The 25,825-nt window shown below is 41.5% G+C and overlaps 2 protein-coding genes and 1 non-coding gene across 4 annotated transcripts; 1 reads left to right on the top strand and 2 right to left on the bottom strand.

The window, feature by feature from the left end:
* Positions 1-22: 22 nt before the first annotated feature.
* trnan-guu (transfer RNA asparagine (anticodon GUU)) lies at positions 23-96 on the bottom strand. Its single transcript has one exon. It is a non-coding gene; the product is annotated as a tRNA-Asn (tRNA).
* Positions 97-6,733: 6,637 nt separating this feature from the next.
* gba2 (glucosidase, beta (bile acid) 2) lies at positions 6,734-21,404 on the bottom strand. 2 transcript variants are annotated; one of them, XM_034105983.2, is made up of 18 exons: positions 21,083-21,404; positions 20,236-20,838; positions 17,316-17,407; positions 17,044-17,159; positions 15,892-16,110; positions 15,054-15,293; positions 14,736-14,838; positions 13,545-13,698; positions 11,141-11,266; positions 10,850-11,034; positions 10,138-10,242; positions 9,924-10,031; positions 9,595-9,746; positions 9,359-9,465; positions 8,502-8,644; positions 8,151-8,266; positions 7,828-8,019; positions 6,734-7,545 (listed from the first exon to the last, which is right to left on the bottom strand). In XM_034105983.2, exons 2-18 carry the CDS (start codon positions 20,430-20,432, stop codon positions 7,291-7,293), a joined length of 2,610 nt encoding a protein of 869 aa, XP_033961874.1. In that variant the 5' UTR covers positions 20,433-20,838; positions 21,083-21,404; the 3' UTR covers positions 6,734-7,290. The 2 variants fall into 2 exon arrangements, with proteins under 2 accessions (XP_033961874.1, XP_033961875.1); XM_034105984.2 differs by lacking the exon at positions 21,083-21,404 and adding an exon at positions 20,980-21,041.
* A 255-nt stretch (positions 21,405-21,659) lies between these two features.
* rgp1 (GP1 homolog, RAB6A GEF complex partner 1) lies at positions 21,660-25,704 on the top strand. Its single transcript, XM_034105986.2, has 9 exons — positions 21,660-22,035; positions 22,245-22,360; positions 22,682-22,815; positions 22,958-23,041; positions 23,209-23,358; positions 23,568-23,714; positions 24,626-24,753; positions 24,841-25,018; positions 25,417-25,704. Exons 2-9 carry the CDS (start codon positions 22,245-22,247, stop codon positions 25,638-25,640), a joined length of 1,161 nt encoding a protein of 386 aa, XP_033961877.1. The 5' UTR covers positions 21,660-22,035; the 3' UTR covers positions 25,641-25,704.
* The last annotated feature ends 121 nt before the right edge of the window (positions 25,705-25,825 follow it).

The raw sequence follows: 25,825 nt of genomic DNA, 5'->3' as shown, positions 1-25,825 counted from the left end.
AGATGTCTATTCAAACATTAAACGTCACTGGGTGGACTTGAACCACCAACCTTTCGGTTAACAGCCGAACGCGCTAACCAATTGCGCCACAGAGACATGCTACCCAGCTAAAAGGGGCTTGGCATGGATCGCTGGCCCCACCCTCCTTAATTTGCTCTTTGATTCAAGAAATGTGTTTGCCTAGAATACAGAAAAGTAGAAGTTGAAACCTGTGGAAGCTAAATGTGCACCAGTTTTTAAAGCTTTAGTTCATGTCTTCAATTTTGCTGGAAGCAAGGACGTATATCAAATGATGATGTGTAACAGTTATACTTTTGTTACTGGTTTCTAAAGAACAACCAAAAAAACATTTTTTCCCCCAAAATAAAATTTGACAATCAATTTCATTAATGGGATATCCTAAAGATAAGAAAAATCATTGTTGTCATTTGTTCTAGCTCGGGTAGGGGTATCTCAAAATCTGAGGGGCCTTCCTGCCAGCTAGACCAGGGGTGGGGAACCTTTTTCCTCTCAAGGGCCATTTCAATGTTTACAATATCCTCAGAGGGCCGTACAAGTTATTGACCTCTGCTTAAAAAAACTAAAATCACAGCCCATTCATTTCATTCTGTGCAAAGAAAAAGCAACCTCTTAATCCAGATATCTCACCATGACTCGCGTATGCATGCACGTGCAGGGTGTGGCGTGCTCCCCTGGGAAGATTTTTTTTAAATGTTGAAGTTAAAAGCATCAATCTGGTGCACTTTGAGAGCAACATTAGGAGATCTATGGAGACATCTCTCAACACCCAAACACAACTGTAAGCAGATTTTCTTTTAATTTATGGATATTTGACAAATCACTCCCCTTTGAAACTGTATTCTTCTTTATTAATAACTGTCATATAGTATTTTATACCTGTTTACTTTATTCTCTTATTTTTTTTATAACTATAATGATCATATAAAGATGTGCCTTTACCTCACTGGTTGTAGAAAAAGCTTCTTATATTCGTTAGCATAGCTAGCTAACCAGATGCTAATAACAACAAAGTTATTGACTGTATGATCAGTATGACAGATGAACAGATCGCCACTGGGCTTTCAACTAAAGACACAGACACGCAGAAACTGCGGCATGTGTATGGACTTATCGGTACTGCAATTTCTGAAGTGCTGGAGCGGCGTTCTGGTGCTCTCCGTCAGAACTGCACCCCTGTCAGTCGAGACATAAGCCGCGTTCACACCGCAGAACTTTCCCTGGTACTTTAGTTCTTTAGTTCCGTTATTACCAATAATGTCGCGTTCACACCGCCGGGACTACTCAGTGCCGGGAACTCTTTTGGAACTCTTTTGGTACTTTTTAGTCCCTGCTAGAGAGGTTGTACGAACCTGGTGACAAAAGAGTGCCAATTTCTATTCTATTTCTATTGGCTGGGCGAATTGCAAACCACGCCCCGTTAGACTCTGAATTTGTTTTGTTAGGCAGCCATTTTTTTCCTCGCTACAAAACCACATCCACACCTGAGCGAGTAGTTTTGTACTTTAAAGCAGTTATGACCACACGTACTACAACACCGGAGCGGTGGAATGATGAGGAAGTGTCGGCGCTTCTGGCATTTTACTCCAAGGACGGGATGCAGCAGCTTCTACAGAAAGCAGTTCCCAACTCCAAATGTTTTGAGCGATGTTCGCTACTTGAGCTGGGAATCGTGCACAGTGCACACGGATGCCGGGTAAAAATAAAGAAACTCAGGCAGTACTATAAAAAAATTAAAGACCACGATTTTCTATTGTTATTATATATATATATATATATATTGCCACTGTTTTTTAATACTGACACCTAACTTGCACTAAGGCGTGTCTGCTGCTATATATATTGCCACTGTTACATTGTTTTGAAACTACTTACACTTTATTTTACATTTCACACTGTTATTTAACTTCAATTTACATGCATACGACACACCTGGAACAGCATGATGTCATTATTGTTATGTCTTGACTGTGCAATAAAACAAACAAACTGGCGAAGCTTTATTTATTGTGTCCCACCCCAAATTTGCAGAATAGAAGAATGTGAGAGCAGACAGGTGTCGGTGGTTATCAGAAACACAAGTCTTACACACACAAACACAAGTAATTTATCATGTCATTTGTTTTAGATAAATAAGGGAAAAACACCAAACAAGGGTTGATGTCCTTTTCCAAAATCAGCCTGAGGGGGTAATATATAATAAATACATAAATATAAAGTCCATTGTTATAATGGGGTATTTTATTTGTAAATTACTCTTAAGAACTCCATCATGTCTGAGGTCGGAAAGTAAACAAACGCCTCATACAGCGGATGGGCTTTATACCCCTCCCCCCCCCCCGTGTAGTTCTTCTTCTCTCGTTTTTTTTTGTTGTACTCGCCGTGAAGTGGTTTTGCGCATAGACATATAATATGTCATAGACATACCATAGACATTTATATGTCTATGGTTTTGCGGCCTGCCAGTAAACCCAGAGAAGAAGAAGACGAAGTGACGTCAGCGTAATCTTGCCTCAGGGAAACTACTGCGGTGTGAATGCGATTGGCACTAGCCCCCTGGCGGATTTAGTGCCGTGGTACTTTAGTGGTACTTTAGTGCCGGTGTTGTGTCACATTATGCCTCCCCGTCATGAAATGCCCCCCTTGTCACGGGTACGCGCATTTCTAAATGATACGTTTACGCCTCTAAATGACACGTTTACACCATAGGTTTACACCTTAAAAAGATGTTTAAAACGAAAAGTAAACGTTCAGGGTTTTTATTAATGGTAATATTCAGACTGTGAGTTGTTTAGTGGTAGCTCGTAGTCTGATTCTTATGGTTTAACTTTCGCTCCGTATTTGAGATGTCGAAATTCATGTCACTTCCTTTTCAGTTTTTGTTTTTTTTAATCTTTTTTTTAATCATTATTGTTACGTCCTGTCTGTATAAACGTGCTTTAAAATGTATTGTTTAATTGTACATAGTTGTCATCTAATAATCAAAATATGTTTACAAATGTTACATAGTCTTTGTCAGCATATTATTATATACGCTATGCGTAAAAAATAAAAGTGTGACATTCATGAAACTTGCTCCATTTATTGGTACCAGTCCTAGAACCATACCCTGAAAAATGCTCGAGGGTGGGATTCATAGAAACCTCTTTTGGGGGGGGGGGGGGCATTTTATGACAGGCCTGGCCATCACGATATGCCCCCCCTTGCTATCTTACAAAATAAAAGTGTGACATTCCTGAAACTTGCTCCATTTATTGGTGCCAGTCCTAGAACCATACCCTGAAAAATGCTCGAGGGTGGGATTCATAGAAACCTCTTTTTGGGGGGGGGGGCATTTTATGACAGGCCTGGCCATCACGATATGCCCCCCCTTGCTATCTTACAAAATAAAAGTGTGACATTCCTGAAACTTGCTCCATTTATTGGTGCCAGTCCTAGAACCATACCCTGAAAAATGCTTGAGGGTGGGATTCATAGAAACCTCTTTTAGATAATTATTACATTACATTACATGTCATTTGTTAGGCGCTTTTATCCAAAGCGACTTACATACATTCAGGACAATCCCCACAGGAGCAATTACCTGCATTACATTCTTTCTTGATCTGGGCTAAGGGGAGTGTTGGAGCTATATATCTCTTAATATTATTTAATAGTTTAACATTTATTTTCTTGCTGTTTATAGTGTTTATTGTAAATATATTCTTAGTTGGTCTCATACGTTAAAGTAATTTATATGCTTTTATTTTGAAGGCATGTTTTGGGCACTGGGTGGTTAGAGCACCTGGTGTAATTGTATATATTGGAGACAGGTGGGTGGTGGGAGCCAGAGCACTAGTAGGCAAACGGTTTTTTAGCAGGGTGTTTCAAGCCACATAAAGGAAAGCCATATAGGAAAGGCTTAAGGAAGAGATATAGGAAACCTGTTCATTGTACTTTGTTAATGGAATAAAATGCACAAATGGAGGTTCTTGTCTGGATTTGGATGACCATTGCCCTGCGTAAGATCTGCTAACTTGCCTCAGCGGCTGTATTTTTTAAAGTTAATTATCCGTTTTATTTCTATATGATTTTGGCTGCTACAGGGAGACTGCAAGGTTTCTTATATTAAACTTTGCCTATAAAAATCTAATAAATCTTCAAAATAAATGTTTATTTTATGTGTGATAATGTCAACCTGATCTCACCAGAATGTGTGACTCCAGCACGACTCCTTAACACCGCATTGCGTGGTGGAGTCACTAACTTTACATTCACGTGTCTGCACCACGCAAACAACCCCAATTGGATAATGTACACAATTTTAGTATGGATAATATGTCACTTTATTTCTTTATTTCATTCAACATGTATTATTAATTACTGTGTATGTAAATGTATGGACAATTGCAGGACTAGCACTCACTCCATATTGGTTTTATTTCTGACTCGGATGATAAACCAGGCCTGTCATAAAATGCCCCCCCCCCAAAAGAGGTTTCTATGAATCCCACCCTCGAGCATTTTTCAGGGTATGGTTCTAGGACTGGCACCAATAAATGGAGCAAGTTTCAGGAATGTCACACTTTTATTTTGTAAGATAGCAAGGGGGGGCATATCGTGATGGCCAGGCCTGTCATAAAATGCCCCCCCCCCCAAAAAGAGGTTTCTATGAATCCCACCCTCGAGCATTTTTCAGGGTATGGTTCTAGGACTGGCACCAATAAATGGAGCAAGTTTCAGGAATGTCACACTTTTATTTTGTAAGATAGCAAGGGGGGGGCATATCGTGATGGCCAGGCCTGTCATAAAATGCCCCCCCCCCACAAAAAGAGGTTTCTATGAATCCCACCCTCGAGCATTTTTCAGGGTATGGTTCTAGGACTGGCACCAATAAATGGAGCAAGTTTCAGGAATGTCACACTTTTATTTTGTAAGATAGCAAGGGGGGGCATATCGTGATGACCAGGCCTGTCATAAAATGCCCCCCCCCCCAAAAAAAAGAGGTTTCTATGAATCCCACCCTCAAGCATTTTTCAGGGTATGGTTCTAGGACTGGTACCAATAAATGGAGCAAGTTTCATGAATGTCACACTTTTATTTTGTACGCATAGCGTATATAATAATATGCTGACAAAGACTATGTAACATTTGTAAACATATTTTGATTATTAGATGACAACTATGTAAAATTAAACAATACATTTTAAAGCACGTTTATACAGACAGGACGTAACAATAATGATTAAAAAAAAGATTAAAAAAAACAAAAACTGAAAAGGAAGTGACATGAATTTCGACATCTCAAATACGGAGCGAAAGTTAAACCATAAGAATCAGACTACGAGCTACCACTAAACAACTCACAGTCTGAATATTACCATTAATAAAAACCCTGAACGTTTACTTTTCGTTTTAAACATATTTTTAAGGTGTAAACCTATGGTGTAAACGTGTCATTTAGAGGCGTAAACGTATCATTTAGAAATGCGCGTTCCCGTGACAAGGGGGGCATTTCATGACGGGGAGGCATAATGTGACACAACACCGGCACTAAAGTACCGCAAGTCCTGCGGTGTGAAAGCGGCTATATACACGTTAGGCTCGTGTTGTGTTCAAGGACCCTGACCTTGGCCAGGAAAAACAGGCACTCGCTTGTTTGTTTGCGGTCTAGATTTCTTTCATTTTTTATTTTTTGCGTGTGTTTATAGATTACCTCGAGGGCCGTACCAAATTGTCTCGCGGGCCGTATACGGTCCGGAGGCCGGAGGTTCGCCACCCCTGAGCTAGACTATACATACAGTAGCTGTATGACTAATGCTGGTGGTACCACAGGTCAAAACGTAACGTAATAAGCTAATTACAACATGCCCATTAATGTAATAATTGTATAACAATCGGACAATCGGATGTACATATTTAAACATGGCTGTTGACAATTATTAAAATTACAGTTAACGTTTATTTAAAATAGAAACATTCGCGTTAGCAATGCTGGCGATGCTAACTAATTTGATGCAGACTGACCGAATTTGCCGTATACCGTCATGTGAAAGTTGACGGCAAAATAGTAAAATGAAATCGAGTGATGATTGTAAAATTGGGTTTTGTGACAGTCAAACAGGAAAAAAGTAATATTTAGTGTTTGTACTTACTCTGGATAACTCAGATGCGCTTCGCAAGGACTGCGACAAGTCCACTGTCAAAAAGCGTGAACGTCCATTGTGAACTCGCGTCGTGATTGGTGCACAGAGACATGTATCGTTAAATATGATCTTGATCAAATATTATGGTCATTTGGATACTATAGTTTTGGGCTGGTGACATTTAAAAGTGTTATCATATAGTTTGTATAGTTGTAAATATTATTTTTTTCCCTAAAGTTTTTCTAATTTTGTGAACTCCACACAGATGGTTTCACTTCTGCTTTATTACCAGCCAACATTACACATCAAACTTACATCATCCAGTCCAACCAATGAATGAAATGTATATGAATGGCTAATAATTTAGCTACTTTATCAATATACATTTAAATAACACAATTAACCTCCGGTTTATTATTCAGTCATTTATTCAGCATGATTGTCATGAGTATTGGATTTGATAAAACATAGTAAATGTTGCCACTACATTAATATACTGTAGATGTGGCCAACATGCAACAAGGCACCACATGTTATTAAACAAAAAACATATTACATTACCAAGAACAGAATTCAAATTTGAGAGGAAATCTTTGAATCGACCATTTTTATTGACCAATATTTCAAATCTTGTTTGATTCACTCACAGGCCCTCTTGTGAACCCAACTGTCAAAGACAATAGTGACTGCTTGAGGCTGGTATAAAAACAAAAAACTGTCCATTATTATTGAAAAACTGTGAAATGTAGTGCTTGCAAAGGAATGTAAAGGTGGGAAAGTAGATAATATGTTACAGAAACAAAGGGTCATATTTTAATTAGAAATAGACACTGGCTATGATTTTGACATGGCCTGAATATCACCATGACAACAAAAGAAAATTAGGAACCATTTGCAGTCTCTTCAGATTCCGACCTAACAATATCATGATCTACAGTAGCTACTGAGTTTTTCAAGCGTAAACCATCAGAGTGCTGACCTTGAGCCTCAAACATTTGAAACATTTGAAGAAAAAAACAGTAGAGAATTAAGTTAAAAGTCTGTGACTAAACAGGGCAGTAGTGCAGATGAGGGTGATGACTGCAGGAGAGTTTTGATGTTATTTTCAGAAGACCTTCCTAGTCACACCAGTTTTAATAATCAGGTCCTAGCTCTGAGTTTCTCCCAAATCCTGTCCCTGCTCTCCATCTGTAGCTTCAGTTTGAGCTGTTGCGGTCTGATCCTTCTGTGAAGTGTTGAGGGCCAGCTGCATGGCCCACACACTCAAAGGCCTCATGTACGCCAGAGAGCGGTAGATTCCCTTCTCGCAGTACGCTTCAGGAGTCTGGAAGGCCATGCCCAGCCGCTCCCACACGGTTCGGTAGCAGCCCTCCGCCGTGCGCATACCCTCCTCCTGCATCCCCTGAAAAACAGACAGCCAGAGAGGCATGAGGCAGTGTTTCAGAGGATTGTTATAATGTGTCCAATCATTTACTCCCTGGCTGGAGTGCTTCTCCTAAGTTACTTGCCTCCATTAAGTTTAAAATATAACGAGACCTTGAACCATAGAAAGCTTTTAATGCAGGCTTTCAATAGATAGATTTCTTAGTCGAGGCATGGGGAAAAAACTAATATATACAAAATATACCAAATAGTTTTACCCCTTTAATGTAAGGTGTATAGACTAAAACACATACACACTTACCTCATGTATCATAGTGGCTGCTAGTCCATACACGACTCCAATCCAGACTTCATCCGACTGGACACTGGAGCGGTCAGGCACTCCCTCGGGGCGCATGCCGTTAACCGCCCCCATCTGGCCTCCAGCGAAGCTCATTACATTCAAGTCAAAGACAGATTTCAGTGCGGTCTGAATTTTTTCTTTGGGAAAAGCCTAGAGAGAGAGGGGAAGGGATGCTGAGACTACAAAGATTTGAAGTATGTCCTAATGAAAAACATAACTTTATTGATGTTTGTCTTTCTTGTCGCACTTCTTCATAAGGGCTTGTTTTTTTTTTTACTTGCCTGGTATTCTCCCTCTCCCAGTCCAGACGCTTTCAGGAACCAATGGCCAGCACACTGGTCAGACATGACGCTATTAGAAAGGTCTCTCCCACTGCTGTCATAGTTGTAGTACTTGCCTAAACATGAGAGGAAAATAGGCAGTATACCAGACAGTATTGGTAAGTGTTTCTGAGTATCGGGAACATGTTTTTGTATCACAACTATGTCCCGGAAGTCTATCGCCATAGGGAGCGCGATGTCAAGTGTGAAGTTCTTTATAAGAGCAGTGCTTGAGACGGTTGCAAGCAGTAATACCAAAGGGACATTTTGTTGCAATGTTTTGCACAATCACTGGACTAGTAGAGAATTTACCGTTCCACAGCAGTTTGTCATAAGCAGCGCTGCCCCGGTCCAAGATGTCTCTGTAACGTTTGTATGCCTCCTCATTTTCCACCAGTTTGGCCATTTTACACATAACACACAGGGACGCTAACCACAGCCCACCACAGTACGCACTGCAAACAAACACAAATATAGGAATTTTAGTTAAATGTAACATGTAAAATAAGGGGTAATAAGATCCATAGCTCTGAATGTCATATTTTAATTACAAAACATTTGCTAATGACATAATATTTTTCTTCAATTGATCTTGCCAGTGTATGAAAACCCTAACGTTTCCTAAGTTGATTTCCCAGCATGCAAGATCTAATTCTAAAAATAGATATAATTGTAAATGTACAAGACAAGCCATTCATCTTTACACTTACCTCTAATCGAATCACATTTAGAGAAAACCCTGCCGCTACACACAAGTCATGCTTTTGACATTTCCCTGCCATCTAATGCAGACCGTAAGCTTTAAATGAAATGATCATACAGTACTTTATATCTTGGATTGATTAAATTAAATAGAGGGTTTTTGTATGTTAACTTTGAATTGCTTCAAGGTTTCTAATTTAATAGAATAAATGTTTCTATTGATATAAAGTTTCAGTAGTGGGTAGTATCACTGAGCTAGATTACTACAATTATTCTTGTATTATATCATAGTATTTGAAATATAAGACAACACAAGTAGGTAATGTGTACTCAAAATAAGGGCTACGATTTCTGCACATGTTTGTAACCTGATATCTAATAAAATAATTTCCCAATTTGGGATCAATAACGTACCCATCTACGCATCATGTTTTTTTCAGAGCCAATATGTGTTTCACTCCTCTCACCTTGGTCCCGTCACCGTCCAGCCGTCATAAGTCTGGTCGGCATATCCAGAATTCTCTATAAGGCCGTCTCCATCCAGGTCGAACTTCATCTCGGACTCCATCACCGCCTAGAAGACCAACCACAACGACAAAGCTCAGTGGAACAAGCAACATCATATAAGATAAGATAATTATGACTACAGGTGGGCTTCAACTCTCACATGCAGCACCGTTAAGACCCCATAGATCCCTCGTACCTGGCAGACGGGCCACATGTCCTTCAGGTACTGATGGTCCTGAGTGAGATGAAAGTCCCTGTAGACCTGCAGCACAAACTTCAGGTTCAGGTCCTTCCAGTCTGCAGTGTCATGGATGAGGTAAGCATTTACCCTCTGCCACGGCTCATCATCTAGAAAGAGTCATCATGTGCAATGAGACAATAAAAAAGACTTGAAGACAGTTAAGAAATGTTTGAACACCATTGGGAAACAATCCTACGCAGCCACCACCGGAAAAATAATTCTTCATAATGTATTTAAAATGTAGTGTACCCTCGTTTTTCACTTTCTAGTTTCACCCTTCATACCTGGGTCTCCGATGTCGTGAGGCACCACATTTTTGGCCTTGACCGGAGAGTAGCGCCCGCTCATCAGATGCAGCCTCTCCATGGGGTCCTGCTGAACCACACTGCCGGCTGAGAAGATATCAAAGCTATTCAACGTTGCCCTGGTATTGCTCTTTATCAAACACACGTGATGAGATAGTTGCTCCAAACGCTAAGATGAAAGCACTTCACTCACCAATATCATATTGCAGACTCAAGGCAAGTTTAGGCCACAGCATGATAAGTGCAAACGAGGCGTAGAAGTGCACGTCGTATGTGTTGTACATTCTGTACTCCTGACCTGGGGAAAAAACAATAGCTTAGTTATGTGCGTTTCATATTTAATTAAGACAGATCTTTCTTTTTACTCAACAAATATCTCATGGTTAAAAAATGTTTAGTGTTGTAGCTTCCCCGAAACACAGCGTGCAGGTAGTAGCATAAGGGAACAGACAATCAAAACATACTAACACAGTTTTGGGTGTGTTCACCTTATCTGATATTTAAAATGTGTTCATTATGAACTACAATCAATAAAATGCTAGAAAGTGCTCAAAGTTAATCATTTCTAACATAACATAATATACATTAAAGTACCAACTATCTGTTCATATTGATTAATCCTTTTTTGAAATAAATCAAATAATTATTTTTCTCCAAAAAGTCTCTTCAATGAAGATACCCTTTATCATTTCCCGGAGTTCAAGATGATTTCTTCCAACATTTTGTACATTTCAAACAGTTACCCAAATCCCCCAAACATTCAGTTTACCACCATAAAGTAGGGAAACAGACACTCCTCACGTAAAAGAAGCTCAAATGTGTTGCATGAGAAATAACTGAAACTATCCTGGATTGCCAAGTTTCAGATCACCGTTCTGCCGATCAAGTGCCACATCGTCACTCACCTTCTAGGTAGGCGAAACGTCCGAACTCCTTAACGACGGCGGGCTGAGCTGGCAGCCCCCCGTCCTCGCTGCGCACCCCCCCACTGACATCAGCGTCCTCTGGTAGCTCCGTCCACACCGTCCCTCCATCCACCACAAAGTACAGCTCGTTAAATAGGGCCGACTTATACCAGGAGGGGAGGGAGCTGCAACGCAAGCCAAGGTGATCAACACTTATCAGCATTCATGGATGGAAAGCTATTGTTATTTACGTCTTCATCATTTATAATCAATGTTTGAACCGTCGGCTACCTGTCCTGGAGAATGGGTCTTTGCCACTCGTCAATGCTCTTCTCCCACTGTCTGTAGCGTGTGAGTGCGTAGTGACCTAACGAGGGGGAAGCATCCCCTTTGGTCCCAAAGTAACGAGTGTATCTCCTGGGAACAGAAAGTTGATGTTAGCTTCATCAGGAAAACAACAGCAGAAAACACAAAGGCTTCAAAAAGGACACGGCCTTGAAAGCATACTTGTTCGGATATCCTTAGGGAAGCGCATTGTGTTTTATGTCACTATGGATTATTCATGGCGTAGCTTTTTAGGATGTAATATGTGATCAAATAAAATGCATCAGAGTCCTGGATAGAAGAGGGAACAGCCAATAGCATGTGTTCTAACAAGACAACCTCAGACTGGTCTTTTTCAAAAGTAATAGAAACAGGAAGAACGATATCTGTAACTGTGTTTGACTCTGGCTTGTTTACATTCCTGCAAAGCAACACAATGCACATGTGTTACCTGTGTGTTCTGTGTGTTACCTGTGTGTTACCTGTGTGTTACCTGTGTGTTACCTGTGTGTTACCTGTGTGTTACCTGTGTGTTACTACCTGTGTGTTACCTGTGTGTTACCTGTGTGTTACCTGTGTGTTACCTGTGTGTTACCTGTGTGTTACCTGTGTGTTACCTGTGTGTTACTACCTGTGTGTTACTACCTGTGTGTTACTACCTGTGTGTTACCTGTGTGTTACCTGTGTGTTACCTGTGTGTTACCTGTGTGTTACCTGTGTTGGGGATTAATGTTGTCTTACTCCTAGGAATCTAACCTTTTCTGTGTGTTGATGTTTACGACCAAGTGTTATGACCGGTCAACTCTCGGTCACGGAGCCTAAGAGTCAGAGAAGTGATTCAGTGTCTCCAGGTGTTTCCACACCATCCCCCAATATGTGGATTAACTCTCTTTATGGAAGTGAGGTCTATCGGGAGAGGGTCAGAATCTCTGGCTGTGACTTGTGATGTGAATTTCTCCGGCCGTTACTTGTATTAAAGATCCATGTTTGACATCAGAACTCCTGCTCGTCCCGTGTCTCTCTGAGTCCTGACTAGGGGTGCAACAACTAATCGACTTAATCGATTAAAATCGATTACCAAATTAGTTGCCAACTAATTCAGTCGTCGATTCGTTGGTGACGTCATCAGGTGCGTTTACGCGCCGTTAAACTACAACGTTATCGGTACTGGGGACATTAAAAAAATATATGTCATTTATTATTGATACAAAAACATTATATCGCAGTCTTAGTGTGGCCAGCTCGTTTATAATATGCAAAAAGACAAACAAATGCGTCTATGATGTATTTTCGATCAGACGAGATCTCTCTCCCTGGTCTGTGTGGGAGGGGGCGGGGCAGTTTACACACACGCGGCTGCTACATGCAGCAACACACTGCGGAGAGAACGCCGCTCCGAGGTGTTGTTAAACTTTACCCGTCTCGATGCTCGTTGCCAAAAGTGCAATAAGAGTTTAGCATGTGAGGGCGGTAACACGATCAATTTGTCTAAACATTTATCAAAAGTGCTCCACATCCAGACGGAGGAATGCACCGGGTTCCACTGTCTTTCCAGCCGCTCTGTAGCCCCGTCCACGAGCAACGTGTTCACGTCAGGTGTTCTGTGTGCTAGCAGCAACACACGCAGTTAACTCCATGATACAAACATGGGTTAATGATTAGAGGAAACTGAGTTAGTTAGTTAGTTTGTTAAAGTTTCAGCTATTCTGTTTCCAGTTCTGTCTTCAGATTATTTATTATTTGCTAAAACACTGTTGTTTCTTTTGATGTGAAATATTATTTATTTAATTTAAATGAAAAGCCATGTTCATTTTGTAAACAATTTGTTTAGTTAATTTAATAATATGTATTTTTTAATCAAGTATTCATCTTTATTGTCTTCATTGTTAGTTTCCACATGCCTCAAACAACCTCAAGCTACATCTAAAAGTTGATGGATAAATAAGAGCGCTTGAGAAATTGTGCAAGGCGTAATAGTCAGAATAGTCGATTAATCGTTTCATTAATCGACTATCAAATTAGTCGTTTGTTGCAGCCCTAGTCCTGACTCTCCATTGCTGCAGAAGTTTCCCTTACAACCTGTGTGTTACAACCTGTGTGTTACAACCTGTGTGTTACAACCTGTGTGTTACAACCTGTGTGTTACAACCTGTGTGTTACTACCTGTGTGTTTCTACCTGTGTGTTACTACCTGTGTGTTACTACCTGTGTGTTTCTACCTGTGTGTTTCTACCTGTGTGTTTCTACCTGTGTGTTTCTACCTGTGTGTTACTACCTGTGTGTTACTACCTGTGTGTTACTACCTGTGTGTTTCAACCTGTGTGTTACAACCTGTGTGTTTCTACCTGTGTGTCCTGTGTGTTTGACGTACCTGGTGTGCTTCCTCTCCCTCGAGCCGAACATGATATTGGGCATGTCCCAGGCCAGGCAGAACTCCAGGCTGTTATGGCCCTGAGCCGGCACAGAGCAGCTCACAGCCAACGCGGCTGCCACCTTCTCTCCTTTAGGCGTGGGCGGGCTGGATCCTGCAGAGGTGAGAGTTAGAGAGGGAGGATAACAAGAGAGGTTAGCATATGGTATCTCTATCATGCTGTGCAGGTTGTTAAACATCTTACTGGTGGTTCAGCTCTTGCTGCCTTTGTCTTTATTTACCTACTAATGTGTATTCACTCTATTCTGTATTGTGTCTGTATTAAACTGTCTTATCTATACCTGATCTATAGTGTATTCACTTTCTATACTGCGGTTTGTACACCAGTTTCTATGACACGTCATGGTCAAATCTGGTTACAAAGATAAGTGCTCCGTGATGCACTAGATGAAATTGTTGCCGTTTCACTGAGCATCAGTTTCTTTCCTTCTAATCTCTTTTTTCTGTTACTGTTTCATATTGAGGAAATGACAAATAGGCGCGTTCACACCAAGTACTTTTCCCACAAAGGTTCCTGAGAACTACGATTTTGTCGCGTTCACACCAAAAAGCCCCAGGAACCTTTTTTACACCCTTTTCAGTCCCTGCCTAGAGAGCAGGGACTTTCGTGGGAGAAAAAGGTTCCTATGTCTGATTGGCTGGGCGGATTGCAAACCACGCCCCGCCAAACTCCCAAAAACTTTTGTGAAGCCGCCATTTTATTATCCTCGCATTGCATTATTAGCATTAGCCCAGCGCAGAAACGCAGAGAGACTAACTTATGACAACACAAAATAAAACATGGGAGGGTGGAGATGAGGAGGTGTCGGCGTGCTGAGAGTCCCAGCAGCTTCTACTGAAGCCAGTCCCCAACTCCGGGGACTTTGGGCGGCAGTATACGCCGTGAAGTGGTTTGCGGCCTGCCAGTAAACTCAAAGCAGAAGAAGAAGAAGTGACGTCAGCGGCTCATTTGCCTAATCCTCCCCCAGGGACTTTTTCTGGTGTGAACGCGATCTGTACTTAGTTCATGAGAACTAAAGAGTTCTCATGAACCTTTGTGGGAAAAGTCCTTGGTGTGAACGCGCCTAATGTAGACATCTGTTCCGTTATGAATCTGACTCCTCTCTCCACAGTGAGTTTTTAAGCACCGACCTGTGGGAGAGTCCAGCCGTCCATCAGTGATGAGGTCACTCCACAGGCCGCTGCAGGTTCCCTTTGGACTGAACGCTGTCTGGTGACTGACCTCCCTGCCAGGCTGTTCAAATGGGAACAAAACACACATATTTAGGGTAAATCTAAAACCTAAGGCTCACTATCACCACGCATTTCACAACTAGTTCATTATTATAAATCCACTTCCAGATAAAGACTACCGTTGCAAATCCCGTTTATTCCCTGGGAATTTCTTGTGCAGCTGTCCAGTTCAAACTATTACAAAAAGCTTAAAGTGCAGAAACTTGGTAATCAAACCTGTTCTCGGGCTGCGATGCACAGAGTGTAAGGGTTCACAGCAAGGCAGTGATGTAGCAAAACCCCAGACACCGCCTCCCCCTCCTTCTCCAGGTGGAATGGTTCATTCCAGTGTCCCCCGCTCTTATCTTCCTTGTGTCCCGACCCGTTGACCATGGTGAACATGATGGAGACATCCAAAGCGTAGTCATTCTTGTTCTCTATGTCCCACACAAATACTGCCACTGGGAGACTAGAGTCCTGGGATAAAGGAGAGACACATTGGGAAATAACCTTTGGGAAACCAGCGTGTCGACAGGCACCTAAAATGTGCATTTCAAGATTCAAGGCTTTATTGTCATTAGCTACAGTGTAGATATGGCAATGAAGAACTGAGGTCACAGGCTATTTCACCATGACCTAGAGTTTCTGCTATATATTCAAAAGTGTTGAGACATCAGTTGCTGAAATGATTTGAGGCGTTTTGGAGATGAAGCAACCAAATGACTTATGTTTGACTCACAAGTGAAAAAAACAAAAAAGCAAGTATTCAAGTAACTTCTTAGAATGTAGATTGCAGCATTTGCAATTTCTATATCCGCCCTAAGATTTCCCCTTCATTCTAATTTCTGAAAAAATAATTCACTTTTTTGTTAGAGTTGGTGAAAGTCGGTGAAACATCAATCATAGTCTCGGGGTTCCCACATTTATTTTGACAAGCTTGAGGGTTTTTCAACAAATACCTTCTCATTGTTCAGGTGATCGGGGGTTAGACATGATGCGTGTCATAATTAGATTGATGCAACAATATTTTCACAAGTCTATCATAATGTATAAGATCCAGGGATGTCTCAGTTACCTGGTAGTCGTGGGGGATGACTGGGGAAATCTGCCTGCAGGTTAGGGTGACGTTCTGTCCCGGCAGGTGGTAAACGGTCCAGGCGCGGGGGTACAAGGCGTGATAGAAGGCGTACTCTCCACAGTAGCCCCAGTTCCAGCCCTGCAGAGTGGGAGGACGCTCTACAGAGAGCACCTGCTGGTAAACCGTTTGCCCTCCACGGCGTAAACAAACTGTAAACTAAGAAAGAGAAAAGGATGCGGGCAAGTGGAGAATGTAATCTGTGGTTTAGGAGATTAGACATTTATAACCAACAAGTTCTGTTTGTGCAATTTACTGTTTAGTGTACTGCCTGAGCCTTCTTTAACAACGTACATTTCCCCTCTGTGGGACTAATAAAGGTTTTCTGATTCTGAATCTTCCTACATTTCCCAGAATGCCCTCTGACAACCCCCAAGAAGCATGTCTTGAGCCTGAATCTGCCTCCAGCTAATGGTTCTACATTAGGGTGGTGTGCACTGTAGTTAAAACCCAGAGAGCCAGTTTTTCCAGGGACAGAATGAGTCACACCCTTTTCCCAAACACCCCCACCATGCATTGCAGTTAGTGGACTGAGGCTGCTCACAAGAGAATGGGCTATCTGTCTCCTAGCATTTAACTCCACTGTGGTCGTATTTCAAATATTTGGTATTTTGCGGTCTCCATTTAGCTCTTTCCTTTGGCGAATAGAAAACAACACCACAAATTAACAAAGTAAATACATTTATGTAGATTAACTTCAGCGGAATGTTTTTTTATTTTAAGTGTTTTAGGGATTTGTTTTCTCGTTAGCATTTTGTCGGTACTTAAAGGAGACTGTTCTTATGAATTAAGAGAATGGTTGACTCACATTCCTTACTGAATCACAGGTTAAAGGATAAACACCAACAAATATGGATTGCAGCAGATACATAAACATGTTGTTAACTTGGAAATAATAACATCTTATATATAGATATATATATAGACCTAGGATACCTTCACGTAACAGGCAGTAGGAGTTGAGGTATTGTTTACTGACAAATAAGCCAATGAGCTATTGTATAGGGAAAAATATAGAAAGCCTTAAATAAGTCATTTTAATGAATGAAATGCTTTAACCATAGTCTCTGCCTACTTTAAGATTCTATATACCTGGTTTGCTGTGACAGTTTCATAGTGGTACATCCCGGGGTTAAGTTGCCATCTGCAGAACTCCCCCCTCCAACCTCTCGTGATGGTTCCTCCTCCGATACCACCAAGTGGAGCACCTGCAAATTAGAGTATCAACTGGCTTCAGTCATTTCCTTATTACTTTTCGGAGCTTAACTGGTCAAATTCAAGAGTTATAGTACTGTATGTTTTGGTGAAATATTAAAGAGGATGTAATATCACAAGCTCAGCACACTGCAAGATCCTGATCTCACCATATATTTGTCGCAAGGGTTGGGCACGAAACATATCAATGAACGGAGCTTTCTTTTCCACCTGGGTCTTCTTGTACCACCACTTCAGATACCTGGATGAACACAGAGTATACAGTACAGTTACAACACAGCACTGAATGCGCCCCAACTGCATGTGTTACTTTGAATAAACATGCTCATGATATTAAAATGCATTTGTAATTGGTTAACATGCTTTTTCTGCATGCTCTTTTTTTCTCGCTTGTTTAAAAAGGTAGCTTCAGACGTTTGCAAACACCGGAACCAAAGGTGGACAACGTGCACACACACACGCACAGGCAGAGAGAAACGAGGGCATTGTGCAACCGCATAAAGGAAGCGCTGGTAAGATGAGGAGGGCTACTTTATCTGAGAGGTTAGCAGTGTGAGATGTGCATGAATGTGAGTCTAGTGCAGCACTCGCTATCAGAGCAGGGTGTAAAATATTAATTAGGCTAGGTTACAGCAGGTTAGGGACAACTACAAGATGAGGGAGATCAGTCATCGTGAGCCTTAACGATGTGTGAAGTGGTGAAGTCTCGATATGCCTTATCAGTAGAAAGCTAGCTGATGCTGGGTTGAGGTCGTAGAAAGGTCATGAGCTCTGCAGAGAACCGGCTGCAATGTAATAAAAGCCCCTCATTACATGTATTCTGCTTCATTTGGCTCACGCTTTGCTCCTAGACCTCGAGTGCTTCTTCAAAATGTCTCCAGGGGGCTTTAGCTACATGACAAAAACACAAGATGTGATCAACATGTTTACGTTCCCACTGCCAAGAATGATCCTAATGTTTCTGCAGACAGCTGACAAGGCGGTGAAAGTGAGAAAGCACTTCCTAATGTTCTCACTTTGTCACTCCAAAGCCAAGAAAGATCCAGTTTAATATGAAGCAGCAGGATATCACCATAATTGATAGACTGGAACAGCATTGTTTTGCTTTAAAAATGACTTGAATGATGAATTGATCAATGAATCAAAATGGTTTTCCAGTCAATGGGCTAACCCTCTAGTCCACCATGTAAACGTATATTGATGATAAGAAGTCACAACTCTGAGACGCTTAGTGCTCAGCATTCTTGTTCACATACAAAAGTACCGAATAACATTTGAGCCACCGAGGGCTTTCTGCTTGTTGCCATGAACATCGATCCCATGCCAAGTTGCTGTGAATGCCGGAGCAGGGCCTGCATGTATCGCACACCAACGGAATGTTGGTGTGCGATATTCTGCCATGTTCTCCACCAAAGACCCAACCTACCCACAGCTGGCAAGAGCTTGCAGCAAAAGGGCAAAGTTCCCTTACTAAAAGATATACAATCCCATTGTTCCTTTCTCCTTGAATGTGTATTATAAGAGCTGAATGAGCTCGTTTCTTCTTGGTTCAGTGTACTGTGCAAATAGCTCAGAAAATGTACAGTATACATCCATTGTTCCAACAGTAAAGGCTTCTTAAAATGGGTTTCCTATTAACCCGGGTAGAACCTCCTACTACACAATCATAACCACCCCATTAGTCTGTGCAATAACTAACTAACTCTAACCTTAAGGGGAGAGTTGTAAAAGATTGTGTTTTGTTTCTCAGTCTGCACGTGCAGTGTGTGCAGTGAGTATGACCACAACATTGCAAAGGATTTCTGTAATATGAAGCAAGTTGGTGGTTTAACGCCGAGTTAAAAACATCTACATTGCCACATGTTAAGACAATGTGAACAGAGGTAGAAGCCGTAATAGCAGTGATTTGGATGGATGTGAAAGCTTCAAGTTATTCAGTCAAAGCACATATCTTTATGGCCATCATCAACAGGGAGTATGCATCAGTATACATCAGCGGAGGCCTGATGCCAGACAGATATTGACGGTCACAGAGACAGGCTCTCACGATTGAAATGATAAGACACATGTTGCTGGCTGTGTGCCGACAATCCACTAAAGCAGCAGCATGTCTTTTTCAGGAAAACAAACAGGATCAGATCAACAGGTGTTGAAATCTGCACTGGATGTTTTTCATAACTTTAGGGTGACAATTCAGTGTTGTATGCTCTCTAGAGCTTCACAAGCATCACGGGTGGATGAGCGGGAAAATAGGTAAATCTCAATCTTGTAAATGTCTTGAACCTTGAACTGAAAGTTGAGCTGGATCTAGGGTCAAATGCATGTCCATTACCTCAGTACGGATGGAATGTAAGCACATACTTTTGATTAAACTGAACATTTACAGAGAAAACTTTGAGTCTTGATTGCCGTTTTTGCAAGAAACACAAAGCACTATCTTATCATCTCCACTGATAGACAGAGCTTAAGCTAGACTGTGTTGCAAAAGAGCTGTTTACTCTGTTAATCAGTTGCTACACCTATCTGGGTGAGACAAAAGCTAATACACACAGCATTCACGCGCTATCAGTTTAAAATGCATAAGAAAAAATGGTAAACTACTGTGTTGGTGCTTCTTACTGGGATAAATGCTGACGCACTGCTCTAAGGTAGACAGTTATATCATATTTAAGTTGTTAAAATTCTATTGGATAACTTGTGCCAGCCTTAACCACTTCAAGGCAGGATTACCTGCTCTCTGTCGTGGCTTGAGAAATATGACACTGCCAAGGCCTCCCCAGGTACTCCTCTGTCAAAGCAGTCTCATGGGTTACATGGTATAGAAAGGGTGCCATTACATAAGATGGAGGTGTAAACTGAAAACACCCTGTGTCAATAAAGGAGCTAACCACGGTGTGCTCTGAGGCATAGTGTTGATTTAATAATTTTACAATGACAAATATTTGTAGTCGGACCAGTTCATGTACCACAGGAAAATGGGTGTGGTGCTGGAGACGAGGTGGTGATGATTTTAAAACTTGCAAAGGTAAATAAGTAACTCCCATCTCATTTAACCCATGAATGTCTCACCTGATCCCGAGCCCAACGTGCTCCAAGACGTTGGACAGTGAGACATCCTTTGCTTGAAAGGGCTTCCTCTTCTCCTTGAACTCATGTGCCAGACAGATACGCCAACCCTCCTTGGGAACGCCATATCCCATTTCCTTGGAGACATACCGACTCATAAGGTCCGCTGAGGATTTCTCACCCCACTCTGAAGTAGTCATTTTAGCAGGATACAGGTGAGGGGAGCTTAAAGAATGAATGAATGGGAGTAGGAAATCAGGAAGATCTCACCAACTTGATCGATAGTCAGTTTATGCTTTCACTGGAGGTAGCATGGGAAATCTGCAAGTAGATGATCAAGAAGTCATTCCTGTGGGGTAAACTGGTTCTCATCCAACGAGCTCTGAATACCTGCATTTAAATAATTGCTCCCTCTTGTGTAATGTACCAGTGCCATTATAATACTCTCAATATCCACACGAGTATTTAGCCTCTATAGCTCAGTATGTCCATATCCTCAGGGGCTAGTCTCTGGATTCCTGTTTTCAGAGGTAGCAGATCCCTTGGCCTCCTTTGCATGTAGTCCGGATGTTTTTCGTAATGACAGTTCAACAAAAGCCGGGACACCTACAATGACATCAAAGAAGATCAAATCAAATGGTTAAAAGGAGTGATCCCATCCATCTGGTAGAAATACAGGAGTGTCGATATCATGCAAAGCTACAAACTGACAACATTAGTTAATTTGAATCATGTAACGTTAGCTACCCAACCGCTGGTTACAGTGGCAAACTTGATTAGCTATTAGCAAAAAGCTCGCCATTGACAGCAGTAGAGAAGATTAAGTTATTTGTTGTAATACCAAACCAACCTCTGTCTGCAGGACTTTAGCTTCTGCTGCTAGCGCGGTGCTCAATATGCAAATGATTTACATTTGTCGCTGTAAAATAACAAGTGTATGGCCTCAGCTCTGTCTTTCAGGTGACAATTTCGATCAGGCTGCATTCACACTCCCCTTGCTTTTACAAGATTGGCCGATCTAAACGTCAGCTTAGCTAGAAACCCCTTTTTACATTACATATTTTGAAGGTTGATAATTGATGCTTGATAAATTAATATAAATTGATAAAGTCAAAATCAGTATACCGCCTTGGTAGTAAAGGAAGCCTGATAAGTGTGCCGCAGGGAACACAGTGCACGAAACCGGCAAAGCCGCTGCTGAGACTGTACCATTCTCAGTAGAAAGGGGGACATATATTAATTAACACTTATACATTTCCCCTACAATTGACAGCTATTGCTCCATGTGAATAAATGTAAAAGTATAAAGACCGTATTGAAAGGATTCCTGAAGAATGTGAAGTGTTAGTGCACATAATTAAATGTTTCTTTTACATATTGAGTTTACGCCTCCCAACAAGTTACCATAGCAACAGTCCACCTCTCGCTAGCTGTGCCACGGGACGGCTTCTAAATGGTCGACCAAAAACTTTTACTGTAATTCTACACTGTCGTTTTATTTTGTAAAAAAAAGTTCGATTAAGATCGAGGTAAAACAATGATGATGGACAAAACATATTCTTAAACATAATATTTTTTTCTTCTATAGTTGTGATATTTATATATTAATTGTATATCCCTTGGTCAGTGCTTGGTCGTACGGAGGCGGATGTGTTGTTTACTGTAGCTGAAATGCTAGCTAACCTCATACGCCATGTCTAGTACTTTGGGAAGGAGGGTATATTTGCTTTCTCGAAAGTACATTTAGGTGCTCCGATCTACAAGACAGCGTTTTGCCTCGCAACAGTAACGTTTGAGGCCAAGGTATGTATGTTTATATTGACCCTAAAATAGTAGCTTTTAGCTAGCAAGCAGTCCAAACTATTCAGCTTCTGTTTAGCATGTAGCGGCATGTGCAAACCTGTAGTGTTATCTTTCCAGAATAACAAAGCATGCTTGATCTCAGTGCATTATGATCGCCACATTAGTGATGTTATGTAGTAATGTAGTGTTTTTGGCGTCTAACGTTACAGATGATCGAGGTGGTGGCCTCCATGGCCCGAGGCCCTGTGTTTCTCGCCGGGGAGCTCATGGAGTGTCTCATAACATTCACCAACCCGATGTCCCACCTGTCCACCTCTGCCAGCAGGTAGGGTTTTAAAACTCTAATGTATTTACTCATAATAGGTATGATCGTTTAAAAACCTGTCTTTTGCCCATTGCTGTGTTCAAATATTAAGGTGGTCCTGAACCCTGAAAGCATTGCTTTAGTTGATGTATGCAACATGCAGTGCCCATGGAGCCTGATAAGAGTTAAGCTATGTATATGTGATCCTTCGAAATGCCTTTTTTGTGTGTGTCTTGTAACACGATATGGACTATGTATGTAATGCAAGACAGTTAAATCAATCGTGTAACTAATCACTGTAGATACCCTTTTGTAACTTTGTGTTTTCTGCCTGTGTCCCAGTGAGATGCTGGCATGGGCCAGTGCTCAGATCCACTGCCAGTTTCATGCCAGTGAGAACAGAGTGGCTCTGCCGACCCAGGGCAACAAACACGATGTCCAGGCTGAGAGCAACACAGTGCTTGTTCCAAGCAGAGGTTAGTTTGGGAGAGGAGAAAAGCATAAATGTGTACATGAATGATCTGCTATGAATAAAGGTTCTGGATATAATAGCACTGTTGGTTATCCTTATTGGTTTGTTGTAATATGCCTTGAATCCAATCTACTCTTCTTCTACAGGAGAGCGGGGTCAATGTGTGCTGGACACACCACCTAAAATATTATTCTGTGACCTGCGCCTGGACCCCGGGGAGAGCAAAACCTGTATGTACATAGTGAAAAAAGTCTACATCCATACAAATCACTAGTTTTACAGTATACAGTTCTTGGATGCTTCATGTCAAATTTCCCCCAAATGGTCGTGCAACATTTATAAATACACCATTTTGTTTCTGTCTATCAGTCTGACATGAATGCTCACTCTTCCATAGATTCATACAGTGAGATCGTGCCCATAGATGGTCCTCCTAGTTACCGTGGTCAGGCGGTGAAGTACGTGTACAAACTGACCATCGGCTGCCAGAGAGTCAACTCGCCCATCAAACTGCTCCGAGTTCCCTTCAGAGTGCTGGTTCTACAAGGTCAGAATCACTTTCGCCTACCCTTAAGTTTAGTTGCAAGCATTTTGCACAGCAATGCTTCCAGTGCTGATAACGTGGCATGACTTCAACTTTAAAAACTCATGAGAAGTGATTACTGTGCTTAAACAAACTTTATTTAGAAGAATTAGAATGAGAAAAACTACTACAACAAGAACTTGATAGCTAACATGATCCTGTCTGAACTGTAGGCATGCCAGAGCCTCCATTTCCCCAGGACGAGGAAGTGTGCCCCTCCAACCCTTTCCTGGAGGAAGAGGAAGCGAGCCGCAGGGATGCTCGACCTTTAGAGAGAGCTCTGGACATGCTGATGATCACCACGTCGAGACGTTGCCCCCGTGAGTCTCATCGTCATCTCGCTTTTCTTTGCTGTATTTTGAAGCCTTGTCTCACACTAGTTGCCTTTTAAATACAAAGCATTATTCTTTTTTAATCAGTTTTTATTTTTGTCTTTTTAAAAATTGAACATTTTCAGATTATGTACGCTTTATGTTATCTATCATTCCCAAGTAAAAATGTAAGTTTAGAGCAATTAACAAAATGGTGTTGCCTCTCTTGCTCAATTGTTACATTTATGATGGCAAGATGTAAAAGACGTACCTTTGTTTACCAGCAAAGCAGCTAACTTCAAGCTAGATTTGACATGTTTACCTATTATATGTGTCCTGGAAGATAAAAGTAAAAAAATATAGTAATAATAAAGATGTAAATAGTAATAGTGTTTTAGTAATTGCTCTCAATCTCTAAATAGGACTTGTGAACTAAGAAAGTGGATCACATCACTCCTGTTCTGAAGTCTTTACACTGGCTTCCTGTGTGTCAAAGAATAGATTTCTAAATACTGCTGCTGGTTTATAAAGCACTGAATGTTTTAGGCCCAAAATACATTTCTGACCTCCTGCTAAATGATGAACCATCCAGATCTCTCAGGTCTTCAGGGACTGGTCAGCTTTCTGTCTCCAGAGTCAGAACTAAACATGGAGAAGCAGCGTTCAGTTATTATGCTCCAAATATCTGGAACAAACTCCCAGAAACCTGCAGGTCCGCTGCAACTCTGACTACCTTTAAATCCAGGCTGAAGACTTTTCTTTTTGTCGCTGCTTTTAATTGAACTATTCATATCTTAGACTGCACTGTAACTTTTATCCATGTCTTTGTTTGCCTTGCCTTGTGTTCTCTACTTCTTATGTTTTCCACACTTCTTTATTTGAATGTCCTAGTTTGACTTTATTCCTTTTGCTTTGTCCAGACATGTTTAATATCACCAATATGCGTGGGAAAGTGGCGAAGTTCTGCATCTTCAAGATGGTTTACAGACTCGGCGAGGACATCGTTGGCACATTTAACTTCTCAGAGGGAGATATTCCCTGCCTGCAGGTGTGTTATCTCTTCTCGTTCGAGCACACTGTGGTTCATTTTGTTGTCAAATGTTACCTTCTAATACCCTGTGTGTATGTATTCCAGTATTCGGTGAGTATTCAGAGTGAGGAGGAGATTCAGCAGCTGCACCAGCGGCACCCCGGACAGATCCTCAGTGTGACAGGACACGGGCGCCACATGGAGTCGTGCCTGCACACCGCCTCCAGCCACTTCTCTCTGCCCATCCCGCTCAACGTCACGCCGGGCTTCAGCACCGACATAGGTCAGTCATCTGTCGGCTGAAACATGTCAAATATGACATCTAGTGATATTTCAGACACCCTATTTCAGATATCTTTACCATACTTATAATAATTATAATAATAATAATATAATACACTGTGTTCTAGCAATCAAAAATGGCACCAATGGGGCGGTCTCTACTACATTGACTTCTACTGTAGATTAGTGTTGCTCAAAGCAGGTTTTGACATGGAGAAGATTTGGGTGTTAGACATTTTATTAATATAACGTTTCATGAGCCATCATTAGACTAAATGTTACTGGAAATGACTCAAAGGGAGAACATGAATAAAGTGGAGATTTTAACGATTAACTGTTTGAAAAATGTAAATAATCATACTGTTAACTTAACTATCAAATGCATCTCTGTTTCTACAGTGATGCTGAGGTGGCGCCTTCACTTTGAATTTGTCACCGCCCGGGAGCCTATGGAGCCGCCCACAGTTCTGCAGAACCAATCGGAGGTCACCGTATGGGCAGGGGCGGAGCACGTGGACGTGGACACCTTCAGCTGGGATCTGCCTATCAAAGTCTTCCCCACCAACCCGGCCTTGGCATCCTACATGTCCCACTTTTCAGGGACCAACAGCATCACCATTTGATGTGTGTGTGTGTGTGTGTGTGTGTGTGTGTGTGTGTGTGTGTGTGTGTGTGTGTGTGTGTGTGTGTGTGTGTGTGTGTGTGTGTGTGTGTGTGTGTGTGTGTGTGTGTGTGTGTGTGTGTGTGTGTGTGTGTGTGTGTGTGTGTGTGTGTGTGTGTGTGTGTGTGTGTGTGTGTGTGTGTGTGT

Source organism: Pseudochaenichthys georgianus, chromosome 18 (assembly GCF_902827115.2).
Source record: "Pseudochaenichthys georgianus chromosome 18, fPseGeo1.2, whole genome shotgun sequence".
In the NCBI taxonomy this organism is placed as follows: domain Eukaryota; kingdom Metazoa; phylum Chordata; class Actinopteri; order Perciformes; family Channichthyidae; genus Pseudochaenichthys; species Pseudochaenichthys georgianus.
Note: the sequence above shows the minus strand (reverse complement) of the source record. Positions and strands in the feature narration are given on the sequence as shown.